Source organism: Lepisma saccharinum, chromosome 15 (assembly GCF_977018435.1).
Source record: "Lepisma saccharinum chromosome 15, izLepSacc3.1, whole genome shotgun sequence".
NCBI classification, from domain to species: domain Eukaryota; kingdom Metazoa; phylum Arthropoda; class Insecta; order Zygentoma; family Lepismatidae; genus Lepisma; species Lepisma saccharinum.
Genome location: NC_139243.1, coordinates 79,398,123 through 79,425,223, shown reverse-complemented (window position 1 = coordinate 79,425,223; position 27,101 = coordinate 79,398,123). Strand labels below are relative to the sequence as shown.

At 36.8% G+C, this 27,101-nt stretch overlaps 1 protein-coding gene across 2 annotated transcripts; it reads left to right on the top strand.

Moving 5' to 3' along the window:
* Ppcs (phosphopantothenoylcysteine synthetase) lies at positions 1-27,101 on the top strand. Of its 2 annotated transcripts, none has more exons than XM_083136478.1 (6): positions 1-80; positions 8,785-8,915; positions 11,289-11,386; positions 16,117-16,331; positions 17,900-18,085; positions 26,652-27,101. In XM_083136478.1, the coding sequence occupies exons 1-6, from the start codon at positions 24-26 to the stop codon at positions 26,826-26,828; spliced, it is 864 nt and encodes a 287-aa protein (XP_082992604.1). In that variant the 5' UTR covers positions 1-23; the 3' UTR covers positions 26,829-27,101. The 2 variants fall into 2 exon arrangements, with proteins under 2 accessions (XP_082992604.1, XP_082992602.1); XM_083136476.1 differs by having other exon boundaries at positions 13-152.

Below are 27,101 nucleotides of genomic sequence, written 5' to 3'. Positions count from 1 at the left end.
CCCATCATTTGATTTGAAGCACAATGGCGGCTGAGTGGGAAAAGTTTTATGAAAGTCATCCACCGCCTGCAGATTTCGACACAAGTAGAAAATGTTTAGATGAATTTTGTACATACCATGCGAACGTGAAACATAAAATAGTTTTAGTCACGGTAATTATTAATTAATTGGTTTTTTTTTTCGAAATGATGTGCGAGAAAGTTTTCAATTGTCCTTGCACTACGGAGCTGAAGTGAACCGGAGTCTTTTGCCAGTGCTAATTATGAACTAGGAATAGTTAATTTTAATTGTCTCCTCATTTAATTGTATGTATTTCGTCTTAATTGGATATCAGCTGAACCACTGACTAATGTGTAATATCTGACAAGGTAGACGATTTGAAGTAAGCCTTCTATAATGCGTTACGCGAATAGACGACTAAAAATCAAACTTCTAGCTTCCATCCTAGCCCAGCTGATATGCAGGGTTTCCAAACTTATTAACCGACAAATGCTGCATAAACTATTCACAGTAGGTTTTTAAGCGAATATTGATCCACAAATCATTCATGGAAGGTTAGGTTAGGCAAACAAAATTAAATTAAAAAAAAAATGCTGTCATGTCATCTTGAAAAACTACTTCGTTGTTGCTACACTAACACTTATTAACTGAAAAATGCCGCACAAACTATTCACAGAAGGTTTTAAAATTGATCCACAAACCATTCACGGAAGGTTGATAAAAAAAACACACTCACACATCATCTTGTAAAACTACCGCGTGGTTGCTACACTAACACTTATTAACCGAAAAATTCCGCACAAGATATTCACAGATATAAGCGAAAATTGATCCACAAACCATTCACGGAAGGTTAGGTTAGGCAAACAGAAAATTAAATTGAAAAAAAATGCTGTCATGTCATCTTGAAAAACTACTGCGTGGTTGCTACACTAACACTTATTAACTGAAAAATGCTGCACAAACTATTCACAGAAGGTTTTTAAGAAAAAATTGATCCACAAACCATTCACGGAAGGTTAGGCTAGGCAAACATAGAAAATTAAATTTGAAAAAAACAACTGCTCACACGTTATCTTGTAAAACTACCGCCTGGTTGCTACACTAACAGGGGGTTACATAATCGATCGCACGGAACATTTGATTCACGTAGTCGACGGTAATGGTGGCAAGAGCTATTGTGCATCGGAGATACATAAATGTCGAAAAATACATGATTTACCGGCCAAATAAGTTGAACAAAGGGAGAAAACACTTCCATGAGCTTCCAAAAGACTACAGAAACTCATTTCCTTAAGTAGTTTCTCCTGTAAATTTGAAGAAATGTGTTTTCACTATACCGTACTGTTACCCAATGAAAATTGTTACACAGCATAATCAATACATGTCAAACATAATATTAAAAAAAATCAGAAAGGTAATATTGTTCATAGTAAAAATTTCACATGTTTCAGTATAGGGTGTATGAACCAATTTTCCACTGCCATATAGCTATTTTTCAAAATTGGCCCTAAAACACTCCCAAATTACCACTAATATGAGTACACATAATCAGGGCTCGATGGCGACTAAAAATTTCAGCCTGGCGACTGTGATCTTTTGCTGTAATATTACAGTTTTTTTTAAAGTTTGCACTTACAAAATTTTGAAGATTCTAAGTTCAAATTGCATTACAGTGAAAGCAAATGTTTTTTTTTTTATCATTGTTGTGAACATTTCATAGAATCACTAACTATTCCTTACTCTTTGTCCCCGACCCCCCCCCCCCACCCCATTTCCAGCTTTCTCACATGATTTAGCGATTTTTTGAATACGATGATGCTCAACTTCTTATAGTATGCGCCTGATTTTTCAGAGCTGGCACGTAGCTCTGAAGAAGATTTTTCGAGCACTGCACATAATATTAGAAATGTTGAGTAAGTGGGAGAATGCTTGACCACTTTTAAACTTTTCAATATTTTTGTTGTTCCAACCCACATGCACATTATTTTTCTAAAACTTGACTGTTTAAAAATGGCAGCCATTTTTATTTTGTTTCATGACTTCGGGTATTTCTGGCCTTTGCAGACAGTTGCGATCAGGGGCAGCACCAGGGGGCATGAAGGGGTGTTTGTGCACCCCCTAATTTTCTTCAGCACCCCCTATTCAAAACCAATGTTGAAAACACTCTTAAAGTGTCATACGAGGTGTGGCTAGAAAAAACCGGACTGTTGCTACAAAATCTTTTATTGGTTATTTTGTACAATGTGAACATTATCCCCTTCAAAGTACCCCCCTACACTATCGATACACCACTCCATACAAATCTACTATTGCTGGAGACAGTGCTGGAAATCATTTTCCGAAACCATGTTCATGACCTTCGTAGCTTTTGTTTTCACACATTCTACGGTCTTAAATCTTGTTCCTTTCAGTGCTGATTTGACCTTTGGGAATAAAGTTGTACAGAGCGAGATCCGGCGAATAGGTGGATGTTCTAACACTGGGATCCCATACTTGGCCAATAAAGACTTGACGGACAATGCCATGCGGGCAGAAACATTGTCCTGATGAAGAATACATGACTTGCTTTTCCACAAATCAGGTCGTCATCTTCTTACTCGCCCACGAAGGGTCGTCAGCATTGTAATGAAATATTGTTGGTTGACAGTTTGACCTTCGGGTAAACAATTCGAATCAATTCACCGACATTTGCAATGTTTGATTCCGTTTTTGACGTGCAAGACCGTCCAGGATGCTTGTTGTTCACAATCACTTCTCGTCCCTCTCTAAACCTTTGAAACCACTCAAATACTTGAGTGTGTGATAAACACACATCTCAGTACACTTCCTTCAACAAACCATAAGTTTCTGTAGCGGATTTTCCGAGTTTGATAAAAAACTTCAGATTGATATGCTGTTCCACTTTCACACTTAATTTCTTTTCCGACGGAGCACAGATGTACGGTTCACTTCGTCCACAAACTACAGAAGAACTGAGTGCCGCGCACCCTGGGCAATCACACAGCCGGTAGGCAAGATATTACGTTATACACCCATGCAGCGCTTATCCTTGCGCTTGCCGTTTGTCGACAGCAACATCAATCCGTTTTTTTTTTCTAGCCACACCTCGTATGTCGTAGTCACATTGAGCATCAAAATGTTAGGTATTGTAGTGAGCCCACTGTTATTGTATACAACAGTCAAGCATTGAAAGCGAAGCCGCATATATTTTCCTGTACTGTCGGCAGTTTCTATAAAGATCAGAGACCGTTGTCTTTTCTTTCGTCAGTGTTGTTATTAAGAATTGTTTCTTCTTTTGTTTTAAGTGGCCTGTTTGTGTTTTTCGATATTTGCCTACAGCTCAGTGAGTTCTTTTTTTTGGCATTGCTTTTAAATGATATTATTGTCTGCCTACTTGTTGTTCCTCTTTTCTCCAAGTTGCACTGGAATAATTCCAGGTGCTTTCAAGACATCATCAGGTCATGCTTGGGAAATTATTTAAGGCGAGTTGTGTCGTCACAAGTAGTTTGTTCCACGTAATATGTTTAATAAAGTACCATTTCATGCTTGGGAAATTATTTAAGGCGAGTTGTGTCGTCACAAGTAGTTTGTTCCACGTAATATGTTTAATAAAGTACCATTTCAGACTGTCAAGTAGCCCAAAGTTCGCGAAGAAATGTTACAGTTCGTTGATGGGGATAGTGCGGCAGAATGGGATTTTAATGAAGATGAAGTTGTCGTTCAGTTCGCGTTTTGTCCTGACACCGCAGCATCTGGGGCATACGGGACATTATGCCCCCCTCCCAACCTTGGTCGGAAATCAATTCTATGGGGGCAGGGGCCAAACATTGTAGTAAAAAAAGCAAGGCTATCAGAATCTACGAGTAGCAGGACAAAATGTTTATGTATTTCTTTTTTTTTTCTTCCAGACGGCTAAGGGCACCTCCAGGAGGAGGAGGACGGGGTCACAGAGAGGCAATGCCATCCTCGATTTCAAATTTTATGCAATTAATAATACATTTCGTATATATATATATATATATATATTTTCATAAAAGTTCAGAGCCATAGCTAGGGGGCGGCGAACAATCTAAATTAAAACGTTATATTTCGTGGTCTCTCGTAAAAGAGAGAATGTGGCTCCTATTAAACTATTATTTTTTAGTTTCCAATAATTTGGATTCAAAAATTTTCTTGCGAACAAAGCGACCAATATCATTCTTTTCTGTAATTGATTGATTGATTTGTTGTTTTAGGTCCACTTTATGCACAGGAAGGCTAATCGGAACTGGACCTACAGTTTAAAGTGAGATCCGAACCACTGTGCCATGAGCCTCCACTGGTTCTTTTCTGTAATACATTGTAAATTACCAGAGAGAGGTGAGACCAAATATGTACTTCAGACTGTTACTGCTAAGCAGTTTGATCTTAAATGCATGAACAGTTGTTTGGATGAAAAGACAAGTGCACGTTTGAGAGATTTATATAATTTTTGCTGTTGGTTTGTTATGAGATGGATGAATTGATTATCTAATGCATTTAAATAATATGTTATATGCATTAAAGAAACTTTGTATAAGTACACAATTTAGTGTTAACATGTTTCAAATGTATTTTCTTATTTTTTATGTTGCTCCATGTTGCATATGTGTAAAACATATGTTGTACATGAAAGTTATATATAGCATATGTACAAAAGGAATTATATTCGTCATGCATTTTCTGTCTCAAAAATACAGTTTGTGTGCTTGTTTTCAATTATTAGCTAATGTGAAATTGAGGTGTTGAAAAAATATTTCAAATCGTTTGTCCAATAAATGCTTTAGTACCGACTTCTCCCCTTATTGCGTGCCTTATGGGGATAATATCGTCACTGTTACTACTAGTGCTACTACTACTATTATTATTATTGACATGTTTATCCTGGTACTTGCCCCCCTCACCTTCCCCACCAGACAAAAAATCATAGTTGTGCCTCTGCTAAAACATGCATATTTCATGCTTTCTTTATTTTCAACATCGCACCCTCTAACTTTTATTCCGCACTCCCTCAGAACCCCCAGATGATTAATCCTGGCACCGCCACTGGTTGCGATAATTATGATAGTTCAGCTAAGAAAAATGATACAAAGCTGTGGTAAACAACATTTGTTTCAGAGCATTTCTAGCATTATTTTATGTTCTGTACCCTTTTGCAACATCTCTAATGAAAATTGCTGAAATTTAAAGCTGAGATTGATGTTAGATTTTGAACAAAAATCAAAGTTTAGGATTTTTTTTAGTAAGGAAGTAGTATAATATCAGAGCTGTATATTTCTTTTTACATAAAACATGCATCCAAAGTTTTTAGCAGAAAATATTCCAGCTCTGCTAACGGTTTTTTCTTTTAGTTCAAGCTCTTTGAAAAGTGCTTGATTTTCATGTTTTTTAAAAAATTCAACCCCTATATATCTGATGGCGGAACTAAAAAAAATATATATATTTAGAGTGTAAAGTGTACTGTGACAAGTACCTCTAAAAAAAATCAAGATTGATATTCATCGATAACAAAATTACAACAGGGGAAAAAGCGAAGTACCTAAAATAAATCAAAGCAGTAAATCAATCAATAAGGGCTGTATTGAATCCTCTCACAACTGTTCTTCGTGGCGTAGGAGTAAAATTATCTTACACCGCCCTTGTTACGAAAACACTGAACTCAAACTGACTCAGACTCGTAATGTTCGTGAACGCCCACGACAATGAAGGGTCATTGTGTATATTCAGCTGAATTTAACACCCATAACTTTACCAAGACACATCAACTCAGCGGGGTCAACACAGTGGCAACGAAAAAGCATACTCAACATGGAAGGAAAACGAAAGGGTCATTCCCGTGTTTTTTCGAGAAATGATAACTCCGGCTGTACGTGACGGAAATACATGGGACTTTGACAGTCACGTTCAAAATGTTGTGCCCTATCTTACGATGCACCTTAAAGTGGCGAGTTTTAAGAAAACTTCTTGCGTGCAAAATACAGAACACTGCATTTAACTTGCATGCTGCAATTTCCTAACTGTACAATGTTGCACTCCTGCCATTGGCTGGTCGCCAAGAACACGCTCTCTGTAGCTCTGCCCGATATCGCTTCCAAAACCGTGTGTCGTATATGAATCAATCAACTACTGCAAAATATGACATCACTTTTTCCAACAAAAATTAAACGTGCAAGATCTTGAAGTCGACTTGAAGTTTTGTATGACTTGCCTAACTCAGAATGAATAGAAATTTTGTAGTATTGGCTGTACGGGAGAAATAGAATGTCTAAAAATTAGCTCTAATATGGGAGACCCATGGAATATTGGAAAGTTGGTCACCCTCCGTGATCAGGTGTTTCATTTAGCGATGTTATTTTAATGCTAAGCCCTAAACCTAACCCACCTAACTTAACAACAGATGCATTTAGCGATGAACTATCCCATTGCATCCCTTGTGCGTGAAGCAGATGGCAGCAGCAGTCTCTATGCAAGACAACAGTAAACGAATTGCTGCTTGCAGAATGAAACATACAGGAGTTTGCGGGAGGGAAAAATTGTTCTCCAGAAAATGCACAGTAAGTAATCAATAAGACTGAAGTGTGTTTAAACACACATGATTAGAGATCAAACCATAATCGGAACTTGGGCCATATTTTGTGTAGGATTTCCGAAGAGGGCCTTTCAGATGGAAGAGTGGTAATGTGGTAGTCTTGTAACCAAGATGTTCTGGGTTTGGTGCTTGGTGGAACCTTAATGCACTTTGATTCCACTTTAAACTGTAGGTCCAGTCCCAATTAGCCTATTTGAGCATAAAATGAACTTGTTTTTGAGTTTTTTTTGTTGAATAATGTTTAATTCTTAAATCAACTGCTGGTTTGTACAAGAGGAAGCCTGAGTGCATCTGAGGCCGAAGCCATGCTCGATTCAACATCACCGTGTTTCCATGTAGTCCGAAAGGCCTGAGAAATTCCGGCACACTTCTCCCAGGGGGGGTCAGTAAGGATTAGCTACTGAAAAGGTTGAACCACCTCACAGTGGATTGGATGCCATGTGATTCTCGCCTTACTGGTTTAGGATTTACAGGGTTCTTGCGTGCCCTGAAGTTGTGATTCTTGCCAAAGACATGGGGATATGTTAGGCAAGTTGACAGCCTTGTTGACTCAGCATGATTTATTAACGAGTATGGAAGGCAGGAAGACAAGGTCAAAATTTAAGGTGTAAACTATTGAAATACAGCGGGAACAATTGCCATAATCTCACACAGTTTTAAACTACACTTTGTAGATACAGAAGATGAAACAAATATTAGTGCACAATACAATATTTTTGCCAACTTAATTCTGGTTGCATCATCTCACAGTCAATGAAGGAAGAATCCTTGTATGGAGTTTCTCTTAAGAACATTATATACAGCCCCCTCACCTCCCCTGATTGCTTGCTACATAGAATATGTACCAGACGGTGGTAGTGACAGTGCTTTCATGGGAGAAAAGAGAAAGTATCAAGTTACTAGGGTGTACTCTGATTATTAGGGTGTAGGAAGCAGGAAGGTCAAATGAAAGGTCAGTCTACCAGTCTCGAAATCCTGGAAATGTCAGGGAAATTCACTGGGTTCCTGGAAAAATCAAAATTTTTGTTGTACAGTTTTTGAATAAAGATAAAAGACAAGCTTGAAATTTGTTTTTTTATGACTGGGTTACGATACTCATTTATAGCCCCCAATTTCCTTATGATTTGTTGTGGACACACTATACTTGAATTCAATATACTGAGTATTATGGGTAATAACCAACAGCGTAACATCTCATGAGAACCTACCAACAGCGGGCCTCATTCCCACCCGAGGTGGGGAGATCATCCAACCCATTACAGGGTGATGTGTGGTCAGCATGAGGAACCCCCTGTCATTGTAGGTTTTCTATGACCCGTTCACGTTACTCATTCATAGCTCCCCAATTTCCTCACGATGGTGGGTGGCCACTGGTCCCATACACAGGCCGAAATCTCAGGAAAAGTTATTATACTTCCCCCAGGAGACTCGAACCTGCACGTGTCCCGTAGCCCAAAGCTTGTACCTTAGATCGCACTTCCACGGTGCAGGACGATTATAACCGTTAATTACAGTTACACTAAGATTGTGTATTGAATACTTTAGGAAAAGGCCATGTTTTGAACTACTTCCATGTTGATATCTACAACACGAAGCGATTATTGGATGGAATTCCCCACTTTTGCAATTTGTGAGCTGTTTTTCTTAGATATTACGATTAATGTTAATGGAGATACTATACTAGATTTTATTTATTATAAAATAAGTATGTATTATGTATGTATATTATGAATTATGTATTATTTGTGCTATAATTATTGTGATTTTTCATAAAAGCTGCTTTGTTAATGATTAGTCAATGAAGTTCCAAGTATTACTTAAAAGCTCACTCAGATACCGCTTTTCAACTGCCAATTTCTATTAGCACTTACCATTTTTACATGTGAAGTGAATATTATAAAAACTTGGTTAAGTGGGATTCTTAGTGTGGTATTAGCTAAAATATAGTACTTAATATTTATATAGATATGTATAAACCTTACACATATGTTTAAATATAAATTGCACTAATTGCTTTAGGCTGGAAAATTTGGTTCTTGATCTGGAAAAGTCAGGGAATTTGTTTTCATAAAATTGTTGACACCCTGCAAATATTTTTAGAGTGTATCTTTCAATATATTCTGTAATGCAATGATTTCCGCAATAGAAGTTTGGTTTTGTTTTGATTTTTACAGTCTGGTGGTACAACAGTGCCCTTGGAACATAATACTGTTCGATTTGTGGATAATTTCAGCCTCGGAACAAGAGGATCAACATCTACAGAATTTTTCTTAAAGAAAGGCTATGCAGTTATTTTCTTGTTCAGGTGATTTATGTATTAATTTAAAGTTAAATATAGTGTTGCATGACCTGTAGATGCCACCTGGAATCAGGGGTCACCAAGGAATGTAACTAAGAAAGGTACAGTGATGTTCAAATAGAACAGCGTTGCTGGTCCTGCCGGTGGAGGAAAGTATGAGGTAAATTGGATGTGCACTCTCTCGTACTCACCTGGCTCAAACTGCCGTTGGCTGACTGGTTCGTCCCCTTGGCTCGTTGTTAATTGTAAATCTGAAGGACACCCCACGTGTCTGTTAATGAGGCTGGAGTGAGACTGTCTGTTTCCCCAAGGCCTGGGTCTTTTATTCATAATTACAAAGGACACTTATGTGTCAGCCTTGCAGTTTTGTCTCCTTCGTTACTACCAGGTTGCACTCCTCTATCAGGAAAACGAACCCGGTAGTGTCGAAGGAATTTCCTTGTTTAGCCAGCAGCATGCATGATGTTGTTTGTTTGAATGGGTCAGCGTACTGTACATAGAGAGTGATGTATTTCATGATGTTTGAGGTTCGCCCATTTTCCCTCATCATTCCTCCCACTAAGGCAGTATCCATCTGGTGATGGTTGCATCCTGTGGTAGGTGCAATAAGCGTGTTTGTCTTTATTAAAAAGACAATAATGTTTACAATTTGAAAAGAGAATGAGAGTTACAAGACACCCTGTACTTGGAAGTCTCTTCCTAACTGGCGTTGTTTACAGAAGGTGATGATATCTGAGGGTTGAAACTCCATCCACACCCCAGCCAAGGTTCTTGCTGATGTGGAGTTCTCCAGCGTGGGAATGGTGCTTGCCTCAGCATTACAGCCAAGGGTAACCTCGGAGTACCTGCAGGGCAGCAGCTTTACATCGTGGTGTCTCCACATATTCATGTAATCTCTGTGGTTGGCAGAGTGGGTTTCTCTTTCTCGTCCAGGGGCATGTGGTCGTCCTTTAGTTTGGGTTCCTTTGCATTTCTGTTTGTCTGGGGTGGTTCATACTGTACAGAGAGAGTGATGTATTTCATGATTTTTGAGGGTCACCCATTTTCCCTCATCAATAGATACGCATGTAGTGATTTCATGTAAAGTAGATCAAGGTCATCATATACAGGGGTAGACAAAAGTAAAAATAATTTAGGAGCCAGCATTTTTGTTTTCAAATATGGGCTAAGAAAGCCATAAATCCAACTAACATGAAGCTACACATTTTGAAATGTAACGTTTAAACATAATTTATTAATACAAGATTGGATTAAAAGTTATTAATTCTTGCATCCAAGTGGCCTTCTTAAAGAACTATATACATGGCTCTACCACTAACAATATGAATGACTATGCAATACATTCTATATGCGAGAGACCCGGGTTTGAGCCCTGGCAGGGGAGGACCGGGACTTTTTCCACCTGTTCAAGCAGCTCCGGCACCTACCCAGCATCTTATATAGTGGGTACCTGGAGGAAACTCTGGGGGGTAAAGGCGGCCAGGGGCATAGTGCTGATCACATCACCTCCAGGTCACCAGATATCAAGAAAGTGTGGGCCCATAACCCCCACACCCCCTATGCACCTTCATGGTGTGGTACAAAAGCACAGGGGAGCACTTTACTTTTACTTTTTTATACATTCTATATATGGCCCACTCTACCATATCACTGAAGATCTCAAAATCCAGCTAGCAACAGTGGGAAAATTTATAATAGCATGATTTAATGATACACGTGGTACATAAAACAACAAAAACATGACCAAACACCCTGTGTTTCTCTACCCATGATCATGTGTATGTCGCTTTGCCATTAACATGCAATTTTTCGATCATATGTATTCATGTTGTTCCAGTTAGAGGGTTGCTCCATTTTAATATAACAAAAATATAAATGTAGCAATCTCTATATTTCACTTGTTGGCAACATCTCGGTACTTAAGTATTTCACTAGAAAAAATGAAGTTCTGATATGAAAGTAGAGGTTTTATTGATAATGTTACTAATCTGAAATATCTGTAATTTAGTGCAAAATATTCTCAACTTGTTGTCATTTGCATGAATATAAATATGTAATGAATGTGCTTAAATGCCTAATATTTTCAAAGGCAAAATTCACTACAGTCACCTGGTGACATAAATTAAACCATTCATTTCCTAATAAGCTATTGCAATTTTGTAGAATATTGGTTATCATGAGTAAATTATATATCGATACTTAATGACAAAAATTTCATATCTGTCAATCTCTAATATTTTTCATTGTTACAAGTAGCAAGTAATGCATACAATTAAGAACTATTCATGCAGTTTTTAAATACGTGCTATTTTTAAGTAAAGCTGTGAAAGTTTGAAATTGTTTGCTTATTTGCATCTAGAATATTGTTTGTTTCGGCAGGGTTAAATCCTTGGAACCTTTTGCGCGACACTTCATGGGCCAGAAGTTTTTGGATATGTTGGAGGTTAAAGAAGATTCTGGCAATCCTGGTATTTCAGGTAAGAGAATCAATAGAATTATTTTAAAAAATTTGTATTCCCAATTTTTAAAAGTTAAGTGAAAAAAGTTTGTTTGATGTCAAGGATGAAATGGTAAAGGGACACTTTGAAAGTATGGTGAGGCTAAGATATTAATGTGGCAGATAAGGTACTCAATGTTATGCAGTATCTGTTCTGAAAACAAGTGGATTATTCTGTCTAGATTAACCAGACATGAACATACTGATAAATCGAAATATTAGGATAATCTGGTTGATGTATGTCCAGATAATTTTGTTGTCTAAATTATCTGAGTGATGAATATGTGGTTATTTGGATGACGGGTAAATAAATAAATATTTTTTAAAAATTAATAAAGATAAAAGGAAATATTCATTAACTGGAAAAATATTTACAGTGAAACATGTTTTTCGTTCCCAGATTTTACATTTTTCCACATTATACATTCAATCTTGATGCTCCCACCATAGCAAAATATAAAATTTTCCTCAATTTTACATTTTCTTACGTCTTAGGTTTTTTAGTTTGCTCCTCTGCAAAATCGAGGTTCCACTGTATCCAGTATTGGTGTCCTTAACTGTAGCTTTGTGACATTGTCTATGGAGTTCCATATTTATTCAGTGTTCAGTGAAATTGTTCACAAATTGAAAGAACTTTTGCAACATTTCATTATTCACCAAAATTGAATTATTTCAGCATACTAGATGTATGTCACTGTATAGTCTTTGCAGATTGTTTGTGTAAGCATCATGATCATGCAGATAAATTAATAAGAACTGCATCTATGGAATGGAATTATATTATTTCCATCATGTTCAGCCACCAAGATTCAGTTCTTATTAATCTGATTTTGAATTCAGTGTGTATATTGTTTCGAATGGCACGCTTTATCTGCTAATTCTTTACACAGCAAGAAACCTCTTAACTTTCATTGTTTTCCTGGTATTTCAAATTTGTGCATCAACCTTGGGATGGGAGGTAAATACAAGATGTAGAACAGAGGTTAAAATTTAGTAGCTGCTGGAAAAACATGTTCATTCCACAGACGTGATCATGTTTTTTTTTTACATTTTAACCCATTGTAAGTCATTTTAACCATGTTTAAACCTTTTTATCCATGCCTTGAACTTGTATCCCTCCCTGACGAAGGATCACAGTTGATACGAAAATTTGGTATACCAGCACAAGAACGTTTTGTTTTTAATATGTTAATGAAATGGCATGAAATAGCCCCATTTTAAAATTTTGAATTAAGTTGTTGTGGTAGGCAGACTAAGTTTTGAACAGATTTATCCTAAAGTATTACTGAAAGTTTTTAAATGAAGTAGAAGTGCAAATACAGTTTAGGAGATCCAACTACACGACTTACCATCAGTTGAATTGAAGCATATGGAACTGTTCAGAAACACCGTGGACATTGACAAGCCACAAGCAAGAATTGTTGATGATCTGTATAAGTCGTGAGATAGGAATTTCAAAATCAAGCATCCATTGAATTTTGAGTCACTGGTAATGGAAAGTTACAATGCAAGAAGAGTCCACGCCCTCAGTGCAAATCATACGGACCTGAGAGTGGAATTTCGTGAGTGGTACTTGGCAAGATATGCCAATCAGATGGATTGGATGAAGAGCTTCAAAGGAATACCCTCTGCCTGCACCAGACTTTACCTCACTAGGCTTTTTGTACAGGGGTACATAAAAGATAAAGTTTACAGTAAAAAACCTGCAATAGTTGATGAATTGAAGTCAACAAATAAACAAGAATAGGTAAAAATTCTGAACGAAATTCTAGTTGATGTTGGCGATTCCATTTCTTCGCAATTCTAGCAGTGCCTGGACCAGAACGGTCATCAATTTCAAAACATACATTGACAAGGAAAATTTATTCATGTCTGTAGATTACTTTAAATTTTAAAAATGAATTGTGCTTTAATAAACACTGACATCATAATCATTCAAAGTGTGTATACATTTTTTTGGCACCCCTGGTATTTCCACACTTCTTCAAAGCATTCCTTTGTCTAGCTCTGCTGTTGAAACGGTGTGGACAGAACTTAGTTTACATACAGGGTGTGCATAAAGTCTGGTAACACTTTGAAAAATGTATTGTAAAGAAACTATTAACATTACAAAGTGACACAGTACATTACTTGAACGAGTGAAGTCATCGTTTTTTTTTTATTATTATTATTGCAAGTGTTCCCTGTAGTTCCATTTCTCACCGCTAGATGGTGGCAAATTCAAGATGACACTTTATGGAGCTGAAAAGGCTTTTTGTGTGCTACATTTTGATAAAACAAAGAGTGCTACAGATGTCCAACAGAAATTTAGGAGTTAATATGGGAAAGAAGCACCAAGTAGGAAGGCAATCTACGATTGGCATCAGAAATTTGTTACAACCGGGTGCTTGTGTGTGAAGGAAAGAAGTGGATGGGTGAAGGTAACATTGAACGACTGAGGAAACGTTTGCAAGGAACCCTAGAAAATCTACACGCAGATCTTCACGTGAGCTGGATATGCCACCAATGACTGTGGAGTGTTTTGCATAAAATAATAAAATAAAATGAAACTGTACCGACTGCAGTTAGTGCATAAGTTATTCCCCAAGACAAAGAAGGGCGGTACCAGTTTTGCTGTTAGTTGCAGCAGACAGAAGATGAATTCGTGGATTTTTTAAGGGCCGTTTTTTCAATGTTCAGTTAAGGTTCATGTTAGCACGTAACTGGAAGTTAGTGAAAATTTCTGTTTTTCAATGTACAGTTAGCTCGTAACTGGAACTCTGGTGGCGATTATCTTTACTGGTGCTTCTTCTTGCAGTTACCAGCCTAACTGGAAGTTACGATGCAACATGGACGCCTCGTGCAGCTATCGAAGTTCCACACTCGCAACTTCACTGTCAGATTAAACAAGATTGATTCATAAAACTTTTAAATTGGTACAGAAAAAGACTCGTTTTGTTTGGCAGAGCTTACCAACGTCCATGCAAATATGGAAATTAAGCAGCGTAGTTGCTAGAATTCGTTTGCTAAGGTTGTGTTAGAGATTTTGTGGTCATGATATCCGGTCTACTAGGCGGGACAATCTCCAATCGGTAATTTGGTGTAGTGGTTAGCGGTACCACCTTTCGGACCGTGTTGTGTTTTGTAATACGAGTTCGAGTCCTGGTCACGGGTATTTTTTTTCTTGTCAATTATTTATTACATGTGTTGCATTTAATTCACGCTTTATTGTTGAATGATCTTCTCGGATTAATATTAGAGTAAATTTTATAATAATTTTTACTCGTACCTTCATATTTTTAAAAGTTTAGAATGCATGCTTACTATTAATATTAACATCATGTTTTTTCGCTCAACAACATGCATAGAGAGGTACAAAGCATGCAGTCAAATGTACAATATTTACATATTAATAATAATAATAGTGTTTATATCAACAAACTGTTATTATTAATGTCTCGACTTTCGAGTTCTTCATTCTTCTTCTACAAGAAAGTATCTGCGCTTGCGCCTCATAACATCATTTCCCCCACGTGGAATTTGCCTTTATTAGAAGAAAACCAAATTTGTAGTGCTGTCTTTCGTTAATTTATTTCGTAAGCATACAAAATGGATGCGCAGCCATTGTTCCTACCGTTTCACAATGCAATAACGTGCTTTCGAGCGTGGCGTGCTTGTAGTTCTATATTTAAACGCCAGGCTGTGTACCAGTCGATGCGGTTTGAAACTATACTAACAGATGGCGTGCAGATCGAGTTCCTGTAATTTCCGTGCTTCAGAATTGCCAACACACTGTTTCGGAGAACGAACCATGGTTTAGTTAACTGGCAGTTACTTTCACATTGAAAAACCCGGTGCTGGTTAAGACTGGCTGTTATCTCCAACTGGCAGTTAGTTAACAGAAAGATTAACAGGACATTGAAAAACTGGCCCTAAATTTCAGTGATGAAGCAATATTAGATTACCTTCCTGCTTCATGCTTCCTTCCCTTATTTGCTCCTAACTTTCCGTTCGACATCTGTAGCACTCTTGGTTTTATCAAAATGTCGCACAGAAAGCATTTTCAGCTCCAGAAAGCGCCATCTTGAATTTGTCACCATCTAGTGGCGAGAAATGAAACTACAGGGAACGCCTGCACTACAAAAAACCTACAACTTGACTCGTTCAACTAATGTACTGTATCACTTTGTAATGTTAATAGTTTCTTTATAATAAAATTTTGAAAGTTTTACCACACTTTATGTACACCCTGTATGTCTGTTTACAGCATAGAATATCCATGAAATACTTTATGTCCAGTGGAGCCAAGATTAAAAGAAATATTTTCATGGTGTAACATAGATGTTACATGTTTGAAATATGTCAATAAAAATGTAATATGTTATTAAGCCCAATTTGGGAAAAAAAACATGGAAGTTCCTTACACAAATGTTGCATTTTTATCACACATTTATACTATCTTGGAGTTCTCTATGCTTGTGTGATTTATTGGGGAAAAACTTACTTATTTGATTTGACCATATGATCTGGAACTGCTATGAAAAACATCATCAATAAGTTTCTGAAAACAGGTAGTCCTTACACTAAAATTGGATATTTTTATGTGTGTCTACAGATTTTCCTTAATGCACACGGTGCAATTTCATTGAAATAAATCATATATGGAGACGTGGATAGTTATGGAATCCAAACAAAGCTAATTGCTTTAAAATTGTGTTCTCTTGTTGCCAGTGAAAGAAGATTACGTCCACAAAATGCTGCCAGTTCTGAGGAATTTCTACAGTGCGAGGGAATCTAACCGCTTGCTGCAAATTCCGTTCACGTCGCTGTCCGATTACCTCTGGCTGTTGCGAGCTGCCACGAGGAGCCTTGCCCAGTTCAGCTGCAATGCCATGCTGTATCTCGCAGCTGCCGTGTCTGATTTCTACGTTCCAAGGGAAGAAATGGTAAGTTCAATTGGGGATTAAGTGTTTTACGTTAGCATTGTTAGAAATCTTGGTCTGCCTGATAAATCATCTGCTTTAGTGGACTTGTGCATTCTGAAAATCTTTTCATACGTGTGCATATATGCAGGGATAGAAAAAACTAAAACTAATTCAGGAGTCAGCTTTTTTGGGGGAGGGATGCAAATATGGTATAAGAAATCCATTAATCCAACTAAGATAAAGCTACACATATCTTAAAATATTTAATTTATTAATTAATACAAGATTGGATTAAAAATAATTAATTCTTGTGCCAGAGTGGCCTCCTACAAAAGGCTCAACTGGTAACAGTATGAATATGCAATACATTCTAATATATCGTCAACTCTACCATATCGCTGCATATTTTAAAATTAGGCTATCAAAGGTACACAAAATTTATAATAGCACGTTTTTATTCTGATTTTATTGATATTTTTTTTTTTTTTAGCATTGGATATGAAAATTCAGACACCAGGTGAAAATTTTCAGTCACCATGCCAACCGGGCACCCTGTAGTTTTCTACCCCTGTACAGTGGGATCCATGAGTATTACCGTGCAAATTGTCATCACCATGTTCGAGCACTTTATTTGACCCAATAAGAGCTTCAAGAATTAAAAGAAAACTCAAAACACGTTGTTGACAACTTCTGCACCAGCATACATAAAAATCAATCTCTAAAAGCACATAGGATATAAGAGAAAATTAATGAAAATAGTCATGGACTATTTGCACGGTATTACTCATGGATTCCACTGTACATATGTAGAAACTATTTTTGAGTAAAGGCCCAAAGATTATCACTGCCATGTTGAATATGTTGGATATGGATTTTTCAGACTGCTGTCTTATCAAACCAGTTCTCTCAAGAACCACTAAACCAACATGTACAGATTTTTTTTTTTTTGGGGGGGGGGTTACTAACAAGGATCTTGTGATGGGTAAACTCTTCTTTTCTCCCCTATGGCATCAAGGTCATCTTGATTTATTTAATCTAATAATTGAAAATATTGATGAACATTATGTAGTTTATTGCAGTCACCAGTTTTTTTCGTTTCTTTAGTTCTTCATCCAAATATTTTCTTGTCGTTTTCTTGTTGATTTTAAACATTTTTGTTGGTTTAGATTAGATTGGGATCATACCGCTTTGACAGTACCAAAAAAGATTTATGCACACCACTACTTACAATAATATGCGTAAAATATTAAAGAGGAACTTTATTCAACAAATGTGTCTAACTTCCTTTTTTCTTATTCAATAAATGTTCAAATCTTTTTTTTTTGACATTAATTTCCTTGCCAGGACAGTTGTTTTTACAGAAGTTCTGGTGTACTTAACTATACGTAAGCTAGATAATGAATATGTGCTGTTATATATCTATTCTTATTCTGTCTTTTTAACTATTTATGTAGTAATAACAAATGTAATACCTTGGTTCAGACCCTCCCCCCCTTCCCAGAAATATATTTCTAGATACGTTACTGCATCTAGTGTATATTTTACATGTTGTGTACCATTATTTTTATTATTTATATGTACTGTTTCAGCCGGTCCATAAGATGCAGTCATCAGAAGGTCCCCCCACAATTACCTTGAAGCTTGTACCAAAAGTTCTAAAGCCGCTGGTTAATCTGTGGGTCCCTGAAGCATTTGTTGTTTCTTTCAAACTGGAGACGGATGAGAAATTGCTGGTGCATAAAGCAAGAAGTGCCCTGAAGAACTACAAACACACGGTAGGACACCTCTCTCTCTTGTTTACTTTCTTTCCTTTAGATTGCAAATGTTCATTTTTGCACCGTTGGTGACAGACCTTAATAATGCTCCATGAATGATACTGGTGTACATAAAGTGCTGTGAAACATTGCTGGTAGTATTGTTTCATGCATTGGGGATAGTTGCAGGAAAGCACATTTATTTATTAACACGTTCTATTCATGATCTCAACTCTGAAGGTATGGGTTTGACTCCCGGATGGGCAATACTTCTAGGATTCAGGCTGAAAACATTGCGTTGCCCCTTAAACTTATTGCCCCAGTTATTTATTTATTTATTTATTTATTTATTTACTGCCCTCAACAGAGGTAAACCTCCAATTACAGACGGCAGAAAAAACAAAGAAAACAATACAATTAGCAAATATATAAACATACATCAACCGATAATACAAGCAATCAATAACATAATCAATAATGAAATTAATCAATCTGGCCCTTTCTCCTGTCTTTCACCATACAAGAACAAAGACTTGTGCAATAAAAATACCTATAGATATATAATTGTAGAATACAATGGAAAATAATGGGGAAAATAGTGATACCGGAATGATTACAGTGTATTTTTGTCATAATTCTGATTCAATCATTTTTTTATATAGTTTGAGTGGCAATGATAAATCTAAGGCCTGGTTATTCATTGAAAGCGTATTATACAAATCACACATTCTACTTAAAGGGTTGCTTCTATATTTCTGAGTTTCGGAATCAGTAAGTTTCGCCCACGTAAATTACTTTTTTCTGGTATTGGATAGTAGTGGACTGAGGAAATAACTATTGTCTAATATACCGTTTACAGTTTTATGTAAGCTCAATTTAGGTTATATTTAGAGGGTGCATATATGTGTATTTTCTTGGGGGAAGGTTTATATACTTCCAATGGTTTCATTTATTTCACTTGATTGAGAGCACTGGCAAATTTTTATATGTGCATGTAAATGCATATTTGAGCTTAATGTTCATATTGTTGCATATATTGGAAGCAATTTTCATGCAATCGTTTATTTCAAGTTTCTCTCTTCCATTTTATTGGATCGTTACCTTGATGATTATTCTAATAAGCCTCGGCTATTTGCTCAAAACCCTTCGGGGCCTAAGACTCGTCATCAGAGGATCAGGTTATCCAGTGACCTCTTAATCGATGTAATATTCATCGTGAATTGGTGTCAATCCTCTTATAGTTCTTGACCAAGAATCTGCTACGAACCTCGTAGCACTGCACTTGACTGGTATAACTTACTTTACTAGCTCAGCAGAGCATGCTTGTAACATCCCAGGGTTTGGGCAGAAATACTGCATTCCCTCCCCTTTTATCCATTTGTGAAGTCCTATGAGGTCCTCGTGGTTGTTCTCCCGATCCTGGTATTCCAAAAGTATTAAACTTTCAAAATGAAGGAAAAAACAACTCGATATGTTCTAATTAGAATTTATTAGTCACTCTGGCACGTATATCGCGTAATACAAAATAAAAATAAAACAATTTCGACCGTTTACAATGCGAGATTTGTAAGCGTAATTTCCCGCCATGCGAAGCAACTCTTACTTCTCAAAATCTCACAGAAAAACTGCTAACGGTTCTCTGGGAAAACTGTTACACCTCTCCACTGATTCAGTGGTACCAGCCACTATGAATTTTCAATAACGTATATGTTTGAACAGTAATATATTGAAAATGTACATTCATCTGGCATATGAATTTTGATATGTGATGGCAACAATGCAAACAGCAATGTGTGATCTTCTATTCCACAAAAATTTCAACAAATCAACAATGGCTTAGAACGTTTAAAAGCAAATCAAACTATTGGTGTTGAGTATATAAAAATTGCTTAAACTTTCCACTATTTGTACTTCAAGATATATCAGTATATAAAGTTAACGATTATAAAGGTGGCCATATTGGAAAATTGGCTGAAGGAACTTATATATGAATTATTAACTGTAAAGTATGTAAAATTATAATAATCATGAGATAATATAATAATAAGCCATTATATAATAATATTCGGTAAATAATTATATAACTCAATGAGGTAATGGCCAACTCGCCGTCATTACAAATCTATAAAGAACAGACAGCCTGTTGCCACCACTAGACTACAACGATATCCAGTTAGATATCCAACTCTACTTTCCCTCTTCAGCCTCTGACCAGAGAACTAAAGATTCTCTCGTGACTACAGGATAAGAAAGAGGCATACCCTGACCAGGGTTACGAACATTGTTCACCCAACAGTCTATCATCCAAGTCCCAAATTCTGAAGTACCTCAGAACAATCACCTTCCTCTCAATTATATTTCCTCACCAGAAGCATATAACTGAGAGATCTGAAGCCTTCTGACCAGAAGTGCTACATAATTATTCCGATTTACTCCAGAATAAGCTATGATCTTAAAAGGTGATGAAAACAAAGGCCAGAAGCTCAAATGTTTAATGTACAGATGCACGTGTTCTGCATCCAAGTTTCAAATACAAAAGGCCACTTGCCACCGATCTCTGTGCTGTGATACAATTACAAACTCTTGTCTTTATGTGAGAAATATCTTACAATAAAATACAGATTACTAAAGAATATGGGTGATACATAACTAGCAACATGTACAAATTATTACAACTACCATATTATCATTATTAAATTTACAATAGAATTATGAACATCATTTACAGTACTTTTGTATGGGCGTTAGAGCATCTGACTACCATGAAAGAGATCTGGGTTCGATCCCCTGCGGGGGAGAACCAGAATTTTTTCCACCTGTTCAAGCGGCTCCGGCACCCACCCAGCATCGTATAAAGTGGGTACCTGGAGGAAACACTGGAGGGTAATGGTGGCCAGTAGTGTGGTGCTGACCACATCACCCCCACCTTCAGCAGTGATCAAGAAAGTGTTGGGCCCTAACTTTCCATCCCCTATATACCTTCATGGCATGGTGTCAAGCACAGGGGAGCACTTTACTTTTTTTATTTACAGTACTTAATTTGACAACCCCCTTTTCTCTCTGCAACGGGCACTCGAGATTCTAACAGAAAGAAAGAGGGGGAAAAAATATGATTAAGCAAATTAAATATTAGTTTTTCTTGTATGTACGCATTGCTTGCATTATAGAATTATTTTCTTGTAGTTTACGGTTATTACAAGCATAAGAAAACATCAAGAGACTTTGTGAAAACAATGATGAATTTGAATTACCTGATGATATTTGGGATTCATAATTTTAAAAAATCTCAAATAAAAATAAAACAGACTGCTTTTTTCACAGTTAACTTGCTATATTACAACAATGTAACATTGACAACATCCATTATATAACGGATTCTTTTTGTTTAAAAAATTACTAACCATTGTTATAACTATATCTTTAGTCAAAATGAAAATAAATGTCTGATGAAAGGAGCGTGTGTTCTCCTGAAACGTCACAAAGAAAAACTGTTTTCTTATGCTTGTAATAACCGTAAACTACAAGAAAATAAATTAAATATTTTCAAGATTTGTTTTGCTCGGGCATAACTTTCTTCTTCGCCCACGTAGCGAAATTTGGGGAACACCTTTGTACAGCCAAAGAACCGTTGATTAATATGATATAAGTCTAATTACAGTCCACCAAGGGACACAGCAGATATAGCATGGGAAAGTAAATGTTAATATTCATATATGTATTTTACCAAAGTAAATGGTAGCATTTACCCAGTCTCTCATGATGCATTACTGGTGCTTTTAGGAGTGGCCTCTGTGATAGTGTAGTGGCTAATGCTGTCACCTTTTCTAAGTTTGCTGATGGAGGCACAGTGGTTCAGATGTAACTTTAAATTGTATGTCCAGTCCCTCTTAGCCTATCTGGGCACTTCAATACACTTGAAACTAACTTTGATTTATTTAGTGCATTTCATATTCTTCTTTCTGAAGAAACGTTTGTGGCTTGCAGGAAACACAAACCAAATGCATCAAAATATTGGAGAAATGTCAAGGTTGAGTTGGTAAAAGTAGAGTTAGTTCAATATTTTAATAAGAAATCTGCTTTATAATTTCATTATAATTCACTATTATGTGTGTGTCATGGATGTCCGGAAAGGGAGTTAACCAGTCCATTGACCTCTCCCCCTTCACCTCAAGAAATTGGGAACATTCATTTCAAGATAAAAGAGAGGAGAAAGCTTGTTATTTTTATAGTTATTTGAACAAAATAACCAAATTAAATAAAAGCTTTAGAGTGAAACATTTAGAGGAACCAAGTTAATTTTTCATATTCAATCATTTAATCCAAAGAAATAAATGGTTCCAAAATTCCAAATATCATTTTTTTTTTTTTGTGCCCGAGTTCACACAGAGTAAACAGAGTATGATTGATATTATTCCGTAAGTTTTAAAGCTTTCTTGAATGAGGGGTGTAAAAGTTAATAACAAAATAGAATATCTATACAGTACATCAACTGTATGAAATTTATAAAATAATGAGAAACATGTGTCTGGATAATTAGCCATGTGAGTTGGCCCTCATGGCAGAGTGGTTAGCACATTGTGCTACGATGCCAGGGGTCCCGGGTTCGAATCCTGGCCTGGGCATGGATGTTTGTGAGTGTTCATTCATCAATTTCATCATATCATCACTCATCCTCATCTTCGCAAATTAGCGAAAAGTGGCACAAGAAGCGAAGTAAAATAAAGCAAATCAATCAATCAATCAATCAATTAGCCATGTGGTGCATTGAGTAGAAGGGTTTCCCCTATCATACAACAACAATAATAGTAATAATTTGGAGTAACATTGTTTTATTCCTTTGATAGTTATTGTTTTATGATAGGGAAAGGTCGGGGATTATCGGACACCTTAGCCTTTTTTTTAATATTTCATTTTTGTAGACAGCTAAAGTTAATTGAAGTACACATTGCATGACATTTCATTCTTATTTCAATCCATTCCTTAAAATGCATTGTTCTAAAAATAAAAACAGTTAATTTATTTTGCAGTTTCCAAAGTCATTGTTTTTTTTGTTTTTTTGTAATTTTGATATTTAGAGGGTGGTATCGGACAGATACAGTATGTAAAGAATTTTTTTTATTGACTTGGTAAACAATTTATTTGTGAGAGAAGCAATAGAGAAGGTTTTCTGGGAGGTTCCACCCACTATTGCCTGTGCATGGTTTTATTAAGATTTCTTGCTCTGCTTTTAAATCTATTTAAAATCTATCTCCTAGTGTACATTTCGGAACTGAATATCTGTCACTTGCTTCCCTAATTATCATTTCCTTAGTCATTACTTTCTGCGTAGCTTCTTTCATGCTGCTCTCCTCATATTTTCCTCGAACCTTTTTCCATATTTATCTAAAACAAAACACAATCATAAAAATCCACATTTCACTGATCATAAAGATTGTCCGATATCACCCGAAGTACACACCATCAAAAATCAACAACAAGACGAGCATTAGTAAAAATAGGGAAATTTGGAACATTCAACTTACAGCGTAAGAGGGGTGTAAGGGGTGCTCCTTCCACGTAGTGCACCCAATAGTCAACTTCACTTCCACATATTACACCCTGGACTGCAGACTAACGAGGCTCTGGTGACTGGCCCCATGGCCAGTATAATTTTGTTTGTGTTGTCCTGTGTTTTGTCCTTATTTGTGCTGAGTGCTCCTTTACAGCCTCAGCTTTTAACGAAAGTCAGAATATTTTATGATTTTAGTTATACAACATTATAGTTGTTATGTGTAACGATAAGGGCCTGGACCCCGTATAATGTGACGCGTGCAAAATAGCCTTAGTGCTGACGCACCCAAAATTTTAAATTCAAATTCAAATTCAAAAACTTGCAGCGTAAGAGGTAATGTTTGCAATAGTGAACTAAAAACCTAGTTACACTTACTTCAGATGAAGTTACTAGTCGTTGAAATTATCTCCGTGCAGCAAGAAACACTAGAATCTTAACAAAATGTACCACAGCTCACAAACGGCAAGGAGGGATCCCGGGTTCGATACCCGGTGGAGGCACACGGCACAGTGGTTCGGATCCCACTTTAAACTGTAGGTCCAGTCCCGATTAGCCTTACTGTGCATAAAGTGGACTTAAAACAACAATTCAATCAATCAATCAATTCACAAACGGCAAGGCTTCGACTTCCCGTATGGCAAGGGAATTCAGTGAACATACCAGTTGCATGACAAGTTCTGCCTCAAGCAGCAAATACTTGAAACGACTTTTGTCCGTTTATTGTTATTATTGGGGTGTAAGGGGTGCTCCTTCCACGTAGTGAACCCAATAGTCAACCTCACTTCCACATAGTACGCCCTGGACTGCAGACTAACGAGGCTCTGGTGACTGGCCCCATGGCCAGTATAATTCTGTGTCGTCTTGTGGTTTGTCCTTATTTGTGCTGAGCGCCTTTTTTAGCCTCAGCTTTTAACCAAGGTAAGGAAATTTTAGTTTTCAGACACGCTTTTATTTTTATGATAAGGGGCTGGACCCCGTACAGTGGGACGGGTGCAAAATACCCTCAGATACCCTCAGTGCTGATGCATGATCAGGAAAAGTATGACAGTAATGTGTGCATAGTTCATTTGTATCTAGTATATTGATTTACGGTTTTTCTTTTTTTGTGTATGGGACGGGGGTTGGCTCTGGAATATAGTGCACGAATATGTTTGCTAATGTGTCTCCCTAATTGCTTTTACCATTCATGCTCTGGGGAAAGAAAGATGGAGTAGCATACCTCATATACTGGAATGAAGTACTACTCACTTATCTGCGAAAGTGTTTTTTATGATGCCATAATTCTCTCGGAAACTTGTATACTCCGTCCCAGCTAACTGTGGAGCAGGCAAATGAAAACAAGTCTGCGCAAGTAGTGACGCGAGATGGCTCCACCAATGAACACGTGAGAGGAACGGAATTGCGTGGAGTGGGGGAAAGCAACTGAGTTACCAGCCTTCCACCAGTTTCTACTGCTTCGCTCTGGCCAATAGATTTTCCTCGCTTTTATGACGCTATGCGCTGCCTTGCTCCACAGTTATCTGGGACAGGGTATAGCTACTTCATTTCAGTAGCTATATGCACAGGAAACCTTACCTTTACTAGAAAATAAATAATGTCCAGGGAACAATGAAATCATGAATAGGGTAGCATGTTAGCTAGATACTATAATTTAAGTTCTTCAAATGACCAATCGTTGGGAAAATATTACTTTTATAATAAATAAATAAAAACTAAAATTGGCAGGGGAAATTTACCTATGAAAAGCAAGTTTCTAATCCTACATAGCCAAGATAGTATTAAGTAGCTCAAAATTACTTTTCTCTAATTTAGTTAGAAGCATTAGTTATGAAACTTTCCGGGAGGCCAAAATTTCAAAAGTTTCTGGCAGAAAAAAATCTACTTTTCCAATAAATCCAACAAAAGTAAGCCACGATCTTCACATAACTTATCATAAGTAAGTCATAAAAAGTAATATTTACTCAAAGTGTGATCTTTCGTGTTGCATGGAAAATTCGAGAGCCGAGCCTACATAGCCTCGATACTAGAACTGATATTTTAGGAATCTTCTTTCTGTATGTAGTGATCCTACTTTTTAGAATTGCATAATATATTTTCAAAGTTTTTTTAAATTTATATTATGTAAGCTGTTGATTAATTTTCAGCATGACTTTGCACAATTGTAGATAGTGCTAGATCATAGAATTTTTATATTCTAACAAAACTGACAACAACTGTCTTCTTTGCTCATATAAAAAGCACATGCTCTATAACCTTCTGTGTGGAGAAGCTCCCACCTACTAAGGTTAAACTAGAAAAGCAGGAAATAGTGACTAAACAGTCTTGACATTTCAGGGGGGGGGGTTAAATATTTTAAGGATATATATAAATCCGTATAATGTTTAATTGATTTGAATTAGAATATTTGGATAGGATTGAAATCACACAAATTAATATATTTGTGTGTGGAGTGAGATGCGGTAATACACAAGGTTGAAATAGAAAAAAACATCTACTTGTTCCAAGTGGCGTCGGACGCTGTCCATTACTCACTCTAACATGTTTGGCGGGGTACTGGTAACGACATCTCTGATGTGATCCTTCAGTTTGGATATCATGGCAGGACGTGTTTGCAACACTTCTTGCTTAAGAAAACCTCGTAAGAAGTAGTCCGAAGAGGACAATCCAGGGACTGAGCTGGCCACAGGATGTCACCATAAGAGGAAATCACTCTGTGGAAAGAAATCCCCCACACTTCACAAAGTAACAACAAACAACAACCGAAGGTCAGTCAGCTGCAAATGGGAATTCATGCACAGTATAACAACACTATTGCTAGGATCATCTTCATTTCCTACTCAAATTATGCCATTAACTTACGTGAACGCTGCCGCACCCTGTTTATAAGTTGTGATAGCAAATTCATATAACACATCTATCTAGTGTATGTTGGGATTGTATTCCTAATTCGTACTAATAACACATGGTTTAAGACTTTTTTTATGTAACATGCACAGTCCAAATTGATTGAAATGCACTTTTATCTTCTCCTCGTAGTTGGTGGTTGCTAACCAGTTGCACACACGGAAGCACCAAGTGGTCTTTGTCACACCAACCGAAGTTCATGAAATGGCTCTTACACCTGAGGAAATCGGTGAAGGGATAGAAATTGAATCAAAGATAGTTGATTATGTAGTGGAAAAACATTCTTTATTTGTAAAGACAAAGTCATAATGAGGTAGACATTAGTACTGTTACTAATATTTTATTGTTAAACCTGCATGTTGAATCATTCCAGAGTTTATTTTATATATGAGGTGTATGCAAGGAAACTGTAGTGGGTCTTGTAATGGTTTTGACTGGAATATATTTTTTTATAAAGTTTACCATAATGTTGTATTGTACAGGGTGAGGCAAATGACAGGTTACATAGACGAATGGCCGCAACAGTCGCCAGTCTTAAAACCTCTAGATTTTTACTTGTGGGAACACATCAAGGCCATCGTG

What these genes read in the sequence shown, in the direction of transcription:
- Ppcs (XM_083136476.1), top strand. Translation starts at nt 24, where the DNA reads ATGGCGGCTGAGTGGGAAAAGTTTTATGAAAGTCATCCACCGCCTGCA. An exon ending in ATAAAATAGTTTTAGTCACG is followed by an intron (nt 153 to 8,784) that starts GTAATTATTAAT and finishes TGATTTTTACAG; the next exon opens with TCTGGTGGTACAACAGTGCC. An exon ending in TGAAGAACTACAAACACACG is followed by an intron (nt 18,086 to 26,651) that starts GTAGGACACCTC and finishes TTCTCCTCGTAG; the next exon opens with TTGGTGGTTGCTAACCAGTT.